The sequence below is a fragment of the Phyllobates terribilis genome, unplaced genomic scaffold (assembly GCF_046119375.1).
Source record: "Phyllobates terribilis strain yellow unplaced genomic scaffold, ASM4611937v1 Scaffold_2__4_contigs__length_985480577, whole genome shotgun sequence".
Lineage (NCBI taxonomy): Eukaryota > Metazoa > Chordata > Amphibia > Anura > Dendrobatidae > Phyllobates > Phyllobates terribilis.
This window is the reverse complement of record NW_027362762.1, coordinates 449,699,664-449,712,921: the sequence shown is the minus strand read 5'-3', so window position 1 is coordinate 449,712,921 and position 13,258 is coordinate 449,699,664. Positions and strand designations below refer to the sequence as shown.

Here is a 13,258-nt window from a genome sequence, read left to right as displayed (position 1 = left end):
TAGCCGCTGTCCCCGCTGCTAAAGAAAATGAACATTCATGCTCCTTAACAGCGGCAGACAGTGTAGCCGCAGCGCGGCTCCTGCTGCTGCCGGAATCGCCTGTGCCCGCTGTTAAAGGGCATGAATATTCAACCTCTCTCCACGCCCATGGGCGTGGGGAGGGGGGGGTGAATATTCATGCCCTTTAATAGCGGGCTCGCGCGATCGCCCGGCAGCAGCAGAAGCCGCGCTGCGGCTACTCTGTTTGCCGGCTATTAACCCTTTCGCAACCCTGGGATTTTGCTTTTTCTTTTTTGCTCCCCTTGTTCCCAGAGCCATAGCGTTTTTATTTTTTGGTCAATATGGCTGTCTGACGGCTTATTTTTTGCGGGATGAGTTCTACTTTTCAACGCCATTACTAGTTTTACCATATCTTGTGCGGGAAAACGGGAAAAAAATTCCAAGTGCGGTGAAATTGCAAAAAAAGTGCAATACCACAGTTGTTTTTTATTTATTTTTTTTTACCACGTTCACTGAATGTTAAAACTGACCTGCCATTATTATTCTCCAGGTCATTACGAGTTCGTAGACACCAAACATGTATAGGTCCTTTTTTATTTAAGTGGTGAAAAAAAATTCCAAAGTTTGGTTAAAAAAAAAAAGCGCCATTTTCGAAGACCTGTAGCGTCTCCATTTTTCGGGATCTGGGGCTGGGTGAGGGCTTATTTTTTGCGCACCGAGCTGACGTTTTTATTAATACCATTTTTGGGGAGATCCGATGTTTTGATCGCCCATTATTGCATTTTATTGCAATTTTGCGGCGACCAAAAAACGTAATTCTGGCATTTAGAATTTTTTTCTCGTTACGCCGTTTCGGATTAATTATTTTTTTTATATTGATTGGGCGATTCTGAACGTGGCGATACCAAATATGTTTATGTAGGGTTTTTTTATTTTATTTTGAATGGGGCGATAGGGGGGTGATTTAAACTGTTATATTTTTTTAAAAAACATTTTTTTTTTTTCACTTTTTGCTTGCTTCTATAGTCTCCATAGGAGACTAGAAGCAGCAACTGTCCGATTGCCTCTGCTACATACAGGGGACGAGTAGATCCCCTGTATGCAGCAGAAATGCTCCTGTGCTATGAGCGCCGACCACCAGGTGGCGCTCATAGCGACCAGCTCATGACAACCACAGGCGTCTGCTGCAGACCCTGGGTTGTCATGCCCACCCATCGGTGACCCGCGATCACGTGACGGGGGTCACCGATGGGCGGGGCTTAGGACGCTCTTCCCGGAAGCGCGAGTTAAATGTCGCTGTCAGAGATTGACAGCGGCATTTAACATGTTAACAGCCGTGGGTGGATCGCGATTCCACCCGCGGCTGTTGCGGGCACATGTCAGCTGTAATAATCAGCTGACATGTGCTCGGTTCAGTGCGGGCTCACCGCTGGAGCCCTCACTGAACCGGGGGATTACAGTCTGTGCGTACTATTACGTCACAGACTGTAAAGGGGTTAAGGAGCATGAAGTCACTGCTCCCCGCACTCAGTCCCGGCGTGGGGAGCAGTGACTTCTGGCAGCTGATCTCTCCTTGTGAGCCTCGCATGGTAGTGACGCCATGCGCGGCTCACTTGGCGAGATCAGTGCGGGCAGACAGGACGCAGCACTGAAGGAGAGAAGAAAGGCGAGTAGGAGTGTTTTTATTTTTTTTTATGTGCAGCATGATAGGGATTAGGGGGACCATGCATACCAAAATAAGGATGAGGGGGCCATACATACCAGGATAGGGATGAGGGGTGCCATGCATACCCGGGCAGGGATGAGGGGGCATATATATCAGGATGGGGGGATATTGTCAGAATTGGGGGACATTACCCCTATACCAGTGTCAGCAGAAGACCCCCTCCCCCTTTAAAAGTGCAGAACACATTTTTTGCTTAAATTTTTTTCTATTTTCCTCCTCTAAAACCTAGGTGCGTCTTATGGTCCGGTGCATCTTATAGTCCGAAAAATACGGTATTTATGGTAATTTATAAGCCCTCCCTGTCTCCAAGACTATCAGAGCGGTAGCACATCCCTCTGGCCTGCCCTTGTATCCTATTACTGGTACCTCGTTCTCTGACTCTCTGATCTCGCTCCTGAGGATTGCAGTGACTAGGTGAGGGGGCGCCTCACCGGGAAAGTGTAAGTGAAGCAAGCTGCAGGCGTCCGGGACGCCCGGGGTATGGAAAAAGAGAGCGGTGCTGTGCCCAGAAAAACATACCTCTTTCACTCGTCTGGCCTGCCCTTGTATTACCTCCTTCTCTGCCTCTCAGATCTCGCTCCTGAGGATTGCAGTGAAGTGGTGCATGTGCGAGATCAGAGAGGCAGAGAAGGAGGTACCAGTAATAGGATACAAGGGCGGGCCAGAGGGATGTGCTACCGCTGTGATAGTCTTGGAGACAGGGAGAGCTGGGCAGGTAGGGAGAGCTGACCAATCCAAGCAGGATTTGTATAGGACAACCAGCCAATCGCCGGTAAGGTTCATCACTCTAAAATTACCATATTGAAATCAAATCTGATTCTTTTTTAATTTTTACCGTATGTGCGTTAGAGGGTTAGTCTTATACGGCGAGTATTTCCCAAAACGCTATATTTTAACTTGAAAAGTTTGGGGTCGTCTTATACACCCAGTCGTCTTATACTCCGGATAATACGGTAATATGTTTCTCATCAAGATTTGGTTTTATATTTTGGTGGGGAGTGGTGGGGGGCTGTTCTTGCCTGAACTGACATTATTTTTTCCTCTTCTCTTAGGAATATCTCTAGCGTCAGCAGTGCAATTGACCAAGAATATGTACAGACGTACACACCACAGACCCATACGCCATTTGGAATGTCAAACAGTGCCCCACCAAGTAATGGTGGGGCAGGCATTCTTCCTTCTCCTGCCACACCTCGCTTTTCTGCGCCCACTCCACGAACGCCAAGAACTCCTCGTACCCCAAGAGCAGGTCCAGCCAGTGTTCAAGGATCTGTCAAATATGAAAACTCTGATTTATACTCTCCAGCCTCTACACCTTCAACATGCAGACCCTTGAACTCAGTAGAACCAGCGACTGTTCCATCGATACCCGAGGCACACAGCCTCTACGTCAACCTCATCCTTTCAGAATCTGTAATGAATCTCTTTAAGGATTGCAATTTTGACAGCTGCTGCATTTGTGTATGCAACATGAACATTAAAGGTGCAGACGTTGGCGTGTATATTCCTGACCCCACGCAAGAAGTGCAGTACCGCTGCACATGTGGCTTTAGTGCAGTGATGAATCGCAAGTTTGGTAACAACTCTGGCTTGTTTTTGGAGGATGAGTTGGATATAATTGGCAGACATACAGAATGTTCTAAGGAAGTGGAAAAGCGCTTTGATGCCCTTCGAGCTGCTGGAGCTGATCGTGGGGTGCTAAAGGATACTGAAAAAATGCCAGATGAATTAATACTACTTCTACACGACCAGTGCACTAATTTATTCTCTCCGTTTGGAATTATGGATGAAGAGCCAGCAACAAAAACCAGCATTGTAAATTATGCGGCTCGTGTGGAAGAACAAGACTGCTGTAATGATTGTTACTTGGCACTGGAGCATGGCCGACAGTTCATGGATAACATGTCTGGAGGTAAAGTGGATGAAGCACTTGTCAGAAGTTCTTGCTTACATCGCTGGTCTAAAAGAAATGGTGAGTGCCTTGATTTTATTTTATATGTTTTATCCATGCTGCTAGTTTGGGTCTAGGCCAGTGTTTATCACGCAGGTTTATAGAAATGGGTCATGTGATTCATACTGCCCAAACTGCGGCACTGTCAATATATGACAGACTGGTTCTGCACATCCACATGCGCTCTCATCCCTCGCTCCTATCGGCGGCTGCCGCTAGAGCCGGCAGTCACACTATTCGAGCGTGGCTTGGCTTCTGCAGTGTCCACGTGGAGGCGCTGCAGAGAACACCGATTTTGCTATTTATCCAAACAAACTTTACTTAATAAAGCAACATTAGAACTGATGAGATTGGTGTACTTACTTTGCAAATTTGTCAAAATAGTAGTAATATCCTTTTATAAAGTTTTACCACATGATATTAAAATGAGCATTTTCTAAAAGAAAATGACAATTTTTGTGAAGCTGTAGGGGGAAAAAAAATCATACAACCCCCCTCCCCCCCCCCCCCCCCCCCCTTAATTGGTTTAAGGCGCTATTTTCTGAGACCTGTTTTTGTTTTCTTTTTCCTCCATTGGTGGCGATGTGTAAAGGTCTGTTTTTTGTTGAACTGAACTTTTTTTTATTGATGCCATTTTTACGGCACATACGGTTTTGGGTGGCTTTTTTTGTGTGTGTGTGGTGGGAATTATTTTACTTGTGAACGGCATTTACTGTAGTGGTTAATTGATTATCGACGTAACGTATAGATGTGAGGAAACTATTTTAATTTTTTTTTTTTTCATTTTTAACAGCAAAGAAACGGGTGGAGGAGTCATTCTATTTTTTTTTATTTTTTTTTTGTAGCATTTATAAAAATAAAATGGTTATCTCTGCATCGGTAAAAGTCCAATCTAACTATTTTAACAATGCTTTAAACAGCAAGAATAGTGTGTGTGTGTGGGGAGAGGGGGGGTGTTTGTTGTTTTTTTTGGGGGGGGTTTTTTGCATTTTTTGTGGGCAATGTGTGGCAAAAGTGTATAAATAAAATGTTAGCTCGTGTGCGCTCAATGCACAACAATCAAGCCCTCGCACAGCTCCCTTGATGGAAAAAGAAGTTACAGGTCTTAGAAAATTGTGAGATAGATGTAGATCTCCTTCTAGAATTACCCTTTTAAGTTTGGTATCGCTGTTCTCGTACTGTCCTGAATAATACATCCATATTTCTTGGTTCAAATAATTAATGCCGTAAATGCAAAACCCCAAAAATTCAATACATACATAGTAATGTGAATGGTATCTATCCTCGTTTTTCAATACATTGCATAGTGATATGAATGGTGTCTATCCTCGTTTTTTCAATACATTACATAGTATTTTTAATTTAAATATTTAAATTAACTCTTCTCGCAAAACACGAGCCTCGTATGGCTACATTGATCGAAAAATTAAAACTAAATTTTCCAGGCACTTTCTCCTCCCTGCCTTCTTTCTTCTGACACCTACACTAATACACCCGGAAGTGTAATGAGTGGTATCAGAAGAAAGGAGAGGGAGGAGAACGCGCCTAGTAACTGTGTGTGTGGGCAGCCGCACACACGCCGGCAGCATTCAGTACTCGCTCTGGGAAGCTAGCACTGTCAATCAGAAGTGGGGGGGGAGGGCCCCAATATGTAAGCGAGGAGGCGTAACAGTGCACAAAGTTATTTTCTCAGGCACTGTAACAGGTACAGTGCTAGTATGATTGCTATCGGGGCTAAGTCCCCTAAAACACTGTATAGCACATTTAAAATGTATTTCTCTATCTCTTCATTGGGGGACACAGGACCATGGGGTGTATGCTGCTTTCGCTAGGAGGTTGACACTAGGCAAAAAGGAAAAATAGCTCCTCCTCCGCAGTATGCACCCGCCTACAGGCAGGCACCAAGCTCGCCAGTTTAAGCTTAGTGTCTGTAGGAGGTAGACCCGGATCCTAACAGATCCAACCCTGTTGTGTTTTATTAATCTTTGTTCTTTCTTTTTCAGATACAGCTCTTCAGGGCTAACAGGGAACACTACGTCCCCTGTTAACCCATCTCACAAGCGACCGAGAGAGCAGTGTGGCAACCCCCACATCGCCTACTCTCGGACCCGCTGGGCAGGACTTATCCCCTGTCACCTCAGGGTGTCTCAGGGTGATTTCTGGTGGCCAGTCCTTGCCTGTTCCCCACCCCAGCCCCCTCCTCGGAGCAGCCTGGGAAGGAGACGGTGGTCCCTACGGGTGACCTTCCCCCAGATTATGAGGTTGACACAGTCTCCTGCACTGTTCAGGACCGGACACTGTGGGAAGTAGGAGAAGCCAGGATCCCCCCTTTTCCACGGAGGACATCCTGAGACCATACTCAGGGGAAGAGGAAGAAGACGTATCGGGATCCTAAGAGCACAGAGAGGTATTTCTTACCGTCTCTCCATCGCAGGGCCCAGTTCCCCAGCGTTGCTGCCCCCTCCCACCAAACATGGCTCTTACTCTACAGCGCTTCCCGGGTCACGCCCACATCTTCTGCGCCCTCCCTCCTTCTTCCCATTTTGCGCGGCAATTCTGCCCGCGCTTTTCTCAGTCGGGGGCTGTCTCTGGTGGGTGGCCCCTCTTACCGACTGGTATACGCCCCTCCGACATCGACCAATCAGGGCCGAGGAGCACTGTGACTCTTCCGCCACGCCCTCCTGCTTCCCTCAGACCTATCAGGTCGGGTCTTTCTAGCCCGCCCCCTCCCCCCATCTGCCTATCAGAGCCTCAGTACTCCTCATCATCAGGGCACCTTACTTTACTCCTCCCCTACGCCGACGCCATCATTCTGCCTCACCGCAGATCATCTTCCGGCGGCACCTACTCTGTCTTCCAGCAGTGACCCGCTCCAGACTCGCCTCCGGAGTTCCGTTGGGGGACACGGGACCGTGTTTTTCTTCAGGATCGGGTAGGCTCTGTCTTAACACCGACCCACACCCTTTCCTGCCCACAGCCGCCCCCCTCTGCAGTATCCCTGGTCAGGCACATATGCCCAAACCCAGGGAGCTCTCGGTCCCTCCCTCTCTCATTGTCACATACTACTCCTGAACTCTTTGCGGTACTAAGTGGCCCGCGGGTCTCACAACAGCTTTCTGCTCGACCTGCAAACCTCCCGCCATGCTGGCACCCCTGGATCCCCCCGCCGCCCAGGACAAAGGAACTCCCTCCCCTCCGGAGTGGGCTGTTGCTATGTCCCAATCTGTCTCTGACCTCACCAAGGTATCTCAATCTCTGGTGCAGGTTTTAGAACACTTACTATAACGCTTGCCTATGTTATCCACGGCCACCAGTGCTCCGAAAGCTCCCACAGACGGTTCGCATTCACCCCTGCCCCCTCCTCCCAGGGGCAGACTGAGAGCACGTTCTCAGAAACGGACTCGCACAAGCTCATCCTCTAGACTCCAAGATGCTCCCTGCGTCTCACACCTCTTCCCCGGAGGTCGCCCTGGGATCTAACTCTGCATCAGATTCAGACTCTGGTTCCGATTCAGACCAGTATTCCAGTATCTCCTCCCTTAAAGATACTACGGATAGACAGGTTGAGGCCCTGGCTAAGTCAGCGTTTGAGGCCGCTGGCACCTCCCTTTTGCCCTTCCTTCGCCTCAACTTGGGTATCTAAAGCGGTGTCCGCATGGGCCAAACAGCTCAGGCAGGGCATTCTAACGGGGGCCTCCCCGGACGATCTGGCCGACCTAGCGGATCAAATCGGCCACGCAGGGAAATATCTACTCACGGCGTCCCTCGACGCCACTGAATGCTCAGCCCGGGTCTCTAGCAATCTTATTGCCTTACGTAGAATTCTTTGGCTTAACGCTTGGAGGTCCGACCCGGCTTCCAAAAGATCTCTAACTAATCTCCCTTTTCAAGGCTCAAGGCTGTTTGGGTCTAAGTTAGACCAGATCATCTCTGATGCCACTGGGGGCAAGAGCACCTCCCTTCCCCAGCCCAGACCAAAATGCCCTTTTCCTAGGAGATGTTCCCTTCAGTTCCGGTCCTTTCGTTAGTTCGCTCAACAGGACCGTACTCCAGCACAGCGGGAGAGATGTAAGCCTTCCTTTAGGCCCACTCCTAACTGGCGCCCAAAGGATCGCTCCTCCAAGTCCTCTGGGTCCCGATCACGATCCAACAGGTTTTCCTCAGCATGACGGGTCACTCCCACCTGGGACTTCTCCCAGGGTGGACGGCCGCCTGCTTCTGTTCCGAGACTCTTGGCTATCGGCAATAGAGGATGCCTGGGTCAAGGAGATTGTTACCCCCGGCTACAAAATCGAATTCAACTCCAGCCCAGGAACACGATTCCTCAGGTCCCGCCCTCCTCAACCATCTCTGCTTCCCGGTTTCCTTCAGGCCATCGCCTCCCTTCTGCGCTCAGGAGTCATAGTCCCCGTTCCCTTTCAGGAAGGGTTTTCCGGTTTTTACTCCAATCTTTTCATTGTTCCAAAAAAGGACGGCTCACTACGTCCGATTCTGGATCTCAAACAGCTAAACCGACAAGTACGCATCCGGCAGTTCAGGATGGAGTCCCTCAGGTCGGTAATAGCCTCGAGGGAAACCGAGGAATATCTATGTTCAGTGGACATTCAGGACGTGTATCTTCACATCCCAATCTGCGCATCACATCAGAATTTCCTTCGCTTTTACTTCCAGAACGCACATTACCAGTTCACTGCTCTCCCCTTCGGCCTCGCCTCAGCCCCAAGGGTCTTCACGAAAGTAATGGCGACAGTCATGGCCATTCTTCGAACAAGGGAAATTGTAATCATCCCCTACCTCGATTACCTGTTAATCAAAGGCCCCACGTTCAGGGACTGTCTCCACAGCCTCCAGATCACCTTGAACACACTCTCTCGGTTAGGCTGGTTGATCAACACAGACAAATCCTCCCTGGTCCCATCCCAACGCTTAACCTTTCTTGGGATGCAATTCGACATGACCCGTGCCCGGGTCCTCCTTCCGAGGGGAAAGATATACTCTACAGCACGGGATCCACCTTCTCTCCAACCCAAGTCCACACTCCCTTAGTCTATGCATGAGTGTACTGGGAAAAACGGTGGCAGCCATGGTAGCAGTGCCGTTTGCCCAGTTCCATACCCGGCCTCTTCAACTAGCCCTTCTCCCAGCTTGGGACAAGAACCCGTCATCTCTAGATCGACGCATCAGGTTACCTCGTCAAGTGAGAGGGTCTCTAACCTTCAGACCCGGGAGGTCATTCCTACCGCTGCGCTGGCAGGTGGTCACCACCAATGCCAGTCTTATCGGTTGGGGGGCAGTCTTCCTTCACCACACGGTGCAAGGCCGGTGGAGTCCCCACAGTTTCCCAACCGATCAACATTTTGGAGATGAGGGCAATTTACCTGGCGTTGCGTCACTGGCAGGAGATCCTAGCAGGGTTCCCAGTCCGTGTACAATAGGACAATGCCACGGCCGTGGCATACATAAACCATCAAGGAGGAACGCGCAGCAAGCCCGCTTTGAGAGGTGGCAAGAGTGCTAGTTTGGGCCGAGAAGACAGTTTCAGCAATCTCAGCAGTCCACATCCCAGGGGTCGACAATTGGGCGGCCGACTTCCTCAGTCGGCGGGGCCTTGCCTCAGGAGAATGGTCTCTCCATCCCGAGGTGTTTCACCAAATCTGCTTACGGTGGGGCATGCCGGACGTCGACCTCATGGCGTCTCGGTTAAACCACAAGGTCCCATCCTTTGTAGCTCGGCCCCGCGATCCGCTAGCGATCGCTCAGGACGCTTTAGTCATATCATGGTCACAGTTCCAGCTGCCCTACCTCTTTCCCCCTCTACCTTTGATCCCTCGAGTCATCAAAAAGATCAAGACAGAGGGAGTACCGGTCATCCTAGTAGCCCCGGATTGGCCCAGACGCTTCTGGTACGCAGATCTAGTAAACCTGCTCGTCGACTCCCCCTGGAGACTGCCAGACTGTCCGGATCTTCTCTCTCAAGGGCCTTTTCTTCATCAGAGTTCTCGTTCTCTGAATTTAATGGTATGGCCATTGAGGCCGTGGTGTTGAAGAAGGTGGGTTTTACTGACAACGTCATTCAGACCCTAATTAACGCCAGAAAACCCACTACCTCGCGCATATACCACAGAACCTGGAGAGCCTTTTTTCGTCACTGTGAACAGAATCAGCTGGCTCCCATGTCTTTTTCCTTACCGGTCATTTTGGCCTTTCTTCAGTCTGGCCTGGAGGCGGGACTCTCTCTTAGCACTCTCAAAGGCCAAGTTTTGGCCTTGTCCATTCTTTTCCAACGCAGCTTGGCTGGCTATCCTCAGGTCAAGACGTTTCTACAAGGGGTGGCCCACTTGGCGCCTCCTTATCGCCCTCCAGTGGACCCATGGGACCTTAATATGGTCCTAAGCGTTCTACAACAGCCCCCGTTTGAACCCATTCAGGACATCTCAGCCTCTCTTCTCTTTCCTGGAAGGTGGCTTTTCTGGTAGCGGTTACCTCAATTAGGAGGGTTGCAGAGCTCGCAGCCCTCTCTTGTCGGTCGCCTTTTCTGGTCTTCCATCAGGACAAGGTAGTGCTCAGGCCAGTGCCTTCTTTTTTGCCGAAAGTGGTCTCCTCTTTTCACATTAATGAGGACATTGTTTTGCCTTCCTTTTGCCTGGCTCCAGTGCATCCACGGGAGAGGTCCCTGCACAAACTGGACTTGGTCAGAGCTCTACGTGTGTACCTTTCTAGAACGGCCTCCGTTCGGCTGCCCTCTTTGTCATCCCTGAAGGGCATCGCAAGGGTCTTCCTGCTTCCAAGTCAACCATCGCCCGTTGGATACGTTCGACCATTTTGGAGGCATATCACATCTCGGACAAACCTCCCCCTCCGGGAGTAAGGGCTCACTCCACCAGGGCGGTGGGGGCCTCTTGGGCGGTCCGCCATCAGGCTTCGGCCTCTCAAATCTGTAAGGCCGCAACTTGGTCTTCACTCCACACCTTTTCAAGGTTTTACAAGGTCCACACTTATTCTTCGGCTGATGCCAGTCTTGGACGGAAGGTCCTGCAGGTGGCGGTTGCTGCTGTCTGACCTAGTCTGTGACTATTAAGTGTTCTCCCACCCAAGGGACTGCTTTGGGATGTCCCATGGTCCTGTGTCCCCCAATGAAGCGATAGAGGGATTTTTGGTACTCACCATAAAATCTTTCTTGGAGCCTTCATTCTGGTACACAGCACCCTCCCTGATTTTGGGCATATGTCCAGTTGACCCTGTTGGGCATCTCATTCAGTTTTCACGTTTGCGTCCCGTTGGGCATTGCATTGTTGGTTTTTTTTATGCTTCTCCTACTGCTTTAGCCACTAACTGGTGAGCTTGGTGCCTGTAGGCGGGTGCATACTGCGGAGGAGGAGCTATTTTTCCTTTTTTGCCTAGTGTCAACCTCCTAGCGACAGCAGCATACATCCCATGGTCCTGTGTCCCCCAATGAAGGCTCCAAGAAAGAGAGATTTTACGGTGAGTACCAAAAATCCCTCTTTTTGGAAGTGACTGACCACTTTAATTTTTTTTTAAATAAATAAATAATAATGCGAATTGTAATGTTTCTTTAGTATATTGTCCTCCTTAGGGTGTGTGCACACAGTATTGGCAGCGCTTTGAACGCAGCGTCCAAAGCGCTGCACGTAGGTGAATCCGCATGTGTTCATTGAACTATGCGGATTCACCGCATTCAATACATTGCACTGGTAGAATTTCTCTTGTGGAGAGAAGAGAAATTAACATGCTGCGGTCTGGAAAGACGCGCCGCATGTCTGTCTCCGTGGGTGATCCGCAGGAACGCGGAGACGCATAGTGGGCATGGGATTTGTACAAATCCCATCCGCTATGCTGTAACATCTGGCCGCTGCAGATTGCATGCAGCACAAGTGCGCTGCGTGTAGCCCGCAGCTCTTAGACCGTGTGCACATACCCTTAAACCAGAGGTCCCCAACCGCCGGTCTGCGGACCAGGACCGGGCCGTTGGGGTTTTTCAGCCGGTCCGCGGGGAGAGGGGGCCCCTCCAGCAGGGCCGCCATCAGGGCATGACTGCCCTGACTCCAGTATGGGGCCCGGCCGGTAGGAGCCCCCTCGGAGCCCCCCTCTTGTGCGTCTCTCTCCTCATGGGGCCCCCGGCCGCATGCTAAGCGCCGGGTCCGGGACATCTTAGCGCTGCGCTGCTGCGGCAGCACCTTCATGATTCCCCTGACTTCCGGTCATGTGACGGCGCCGTCACATGGCCGGAAGTCAGGAGAACCTGGTGTCAGCGATTTGGACGAGCGCCAGGATTCTGCAGGGATCGCATGGGGGTAAGTATAACAAGTTTTATTTTTTTTTAAATACAATTAACTAGGAGTGGGGGGAATGGGAGATGCACATGGGGGGAGGGGAGAGATGAGAGATCCACATGGGGGGAGGGGAGAGATGAGAGATCCACATGGGGGGAGGGGAGAGATGAGAGATCCACATGGGGGGGAGGGGAGAGATGAGAGATCCACATGGGGGGGAGGGGAGAGATGAGAGATCCACATGGGGGGGAGGGGAGAGATGAGAGATGCACATGGGGGAGGGGAGAGATGAGAGATGCACATGGGAGGGAGGGGAGAGATGCACATGGGAGGGAGGGGAGAGATGAGAGATGCACATGGGGGGAGGGGAGAGATGAGAGATGCACATGGGAGGGAGGGGAGAGATGCACGGGGGGTGGGTGAGAGATGCACGGGGGGTGGGTGAGAGATGCACGGGGGGTGGGTGAGAGATGCACGGGGGGTGGGTGAGAGATGCACGGGGGGTGGATGAGAGATGCACGGGGGGGTGAGAGATGCACGGAGGGGATGAGAGATGCACGGGGGGTGGATGAGAGATGCACGGGGGGTGGATGAGAGATGCACGGGGGGTGGATGAGAGATGCACGGGGGGTGGATGAGAGATGCACGGAGGGGGATGAGAGATGCACGGGGGTGAGCTGCACATGGGGGGGTGAGAGATGCACATGGGGGGGTTATGTTTACATAACTTTGTTGCCTTATGAAGGGCGGGGGGGGGCCCCAAAAATTTCTTGCACAGGGGCCCACTACAGTCTGTGTCCGCCCCTGGGATGAAGTAAATGCAGCTGAACAGCAGCTGTCAGGACAGCTGCCCTGTCCTGCTGCAGGGCGTGATGGGGCCTCAGTGATGCGGCTCCTGGCACAGCACATTATGTGGGGCTCCTGGCATAGCTCCTGGCGGGGACCTGGTCTACACTATATGATAAGTATGCACTAAACTCCAAATCCCTCCATTACCCCGCCCCCATATGACCAAAGCCCCGCCCACCCCACCCCCTCCTTGCTGGGCCATGGAAAAATGATCTTGCTTCAAGCCGGTCCCTGGTGCAAAAAAGGTTGGGGACCACTGCCTTAAACAGATTTGGTAATTTTAGAGTATTTCCTCAGCATTTTAAGTCCCTATTAGTAGATCAGCGCAGCTTTACTAGTCTTCTGTCTAGAGTACATGGTGATTGTGTCCTAAACATGTCCGCATGTGACTCCAAACATTCCTTAGCAGCCTCAAATAAAAAGCAATCTGAGCATTGGATG

General features: G+C 50.8%; 1 protein-coding gene across 2 annotated transcripts in view; it reads left to right on the top strand.

Annotated features, from left to right (window-relative positions):
- MED13 (mediator complex subunit 13) overlaps window positions 1-13,258 on the top strand; it is a 109,005-nt gene that overhangs the window by 72,197 nt on the left and 23,550 nt on the right. For both annotated transcript variants that reach the window (XM_073665498.1, XM_073665497.1), the window contains exon 16: window positions 2,779-3,698. In XM_073665498.1, coding sequence (XP_073521599.1) covers window positions 2,779-3,698 — 920 coding nt within the window. The remainder of the gene's footprint in view (window positions 1-2,778; window positions 3,699-13,258) is intronic.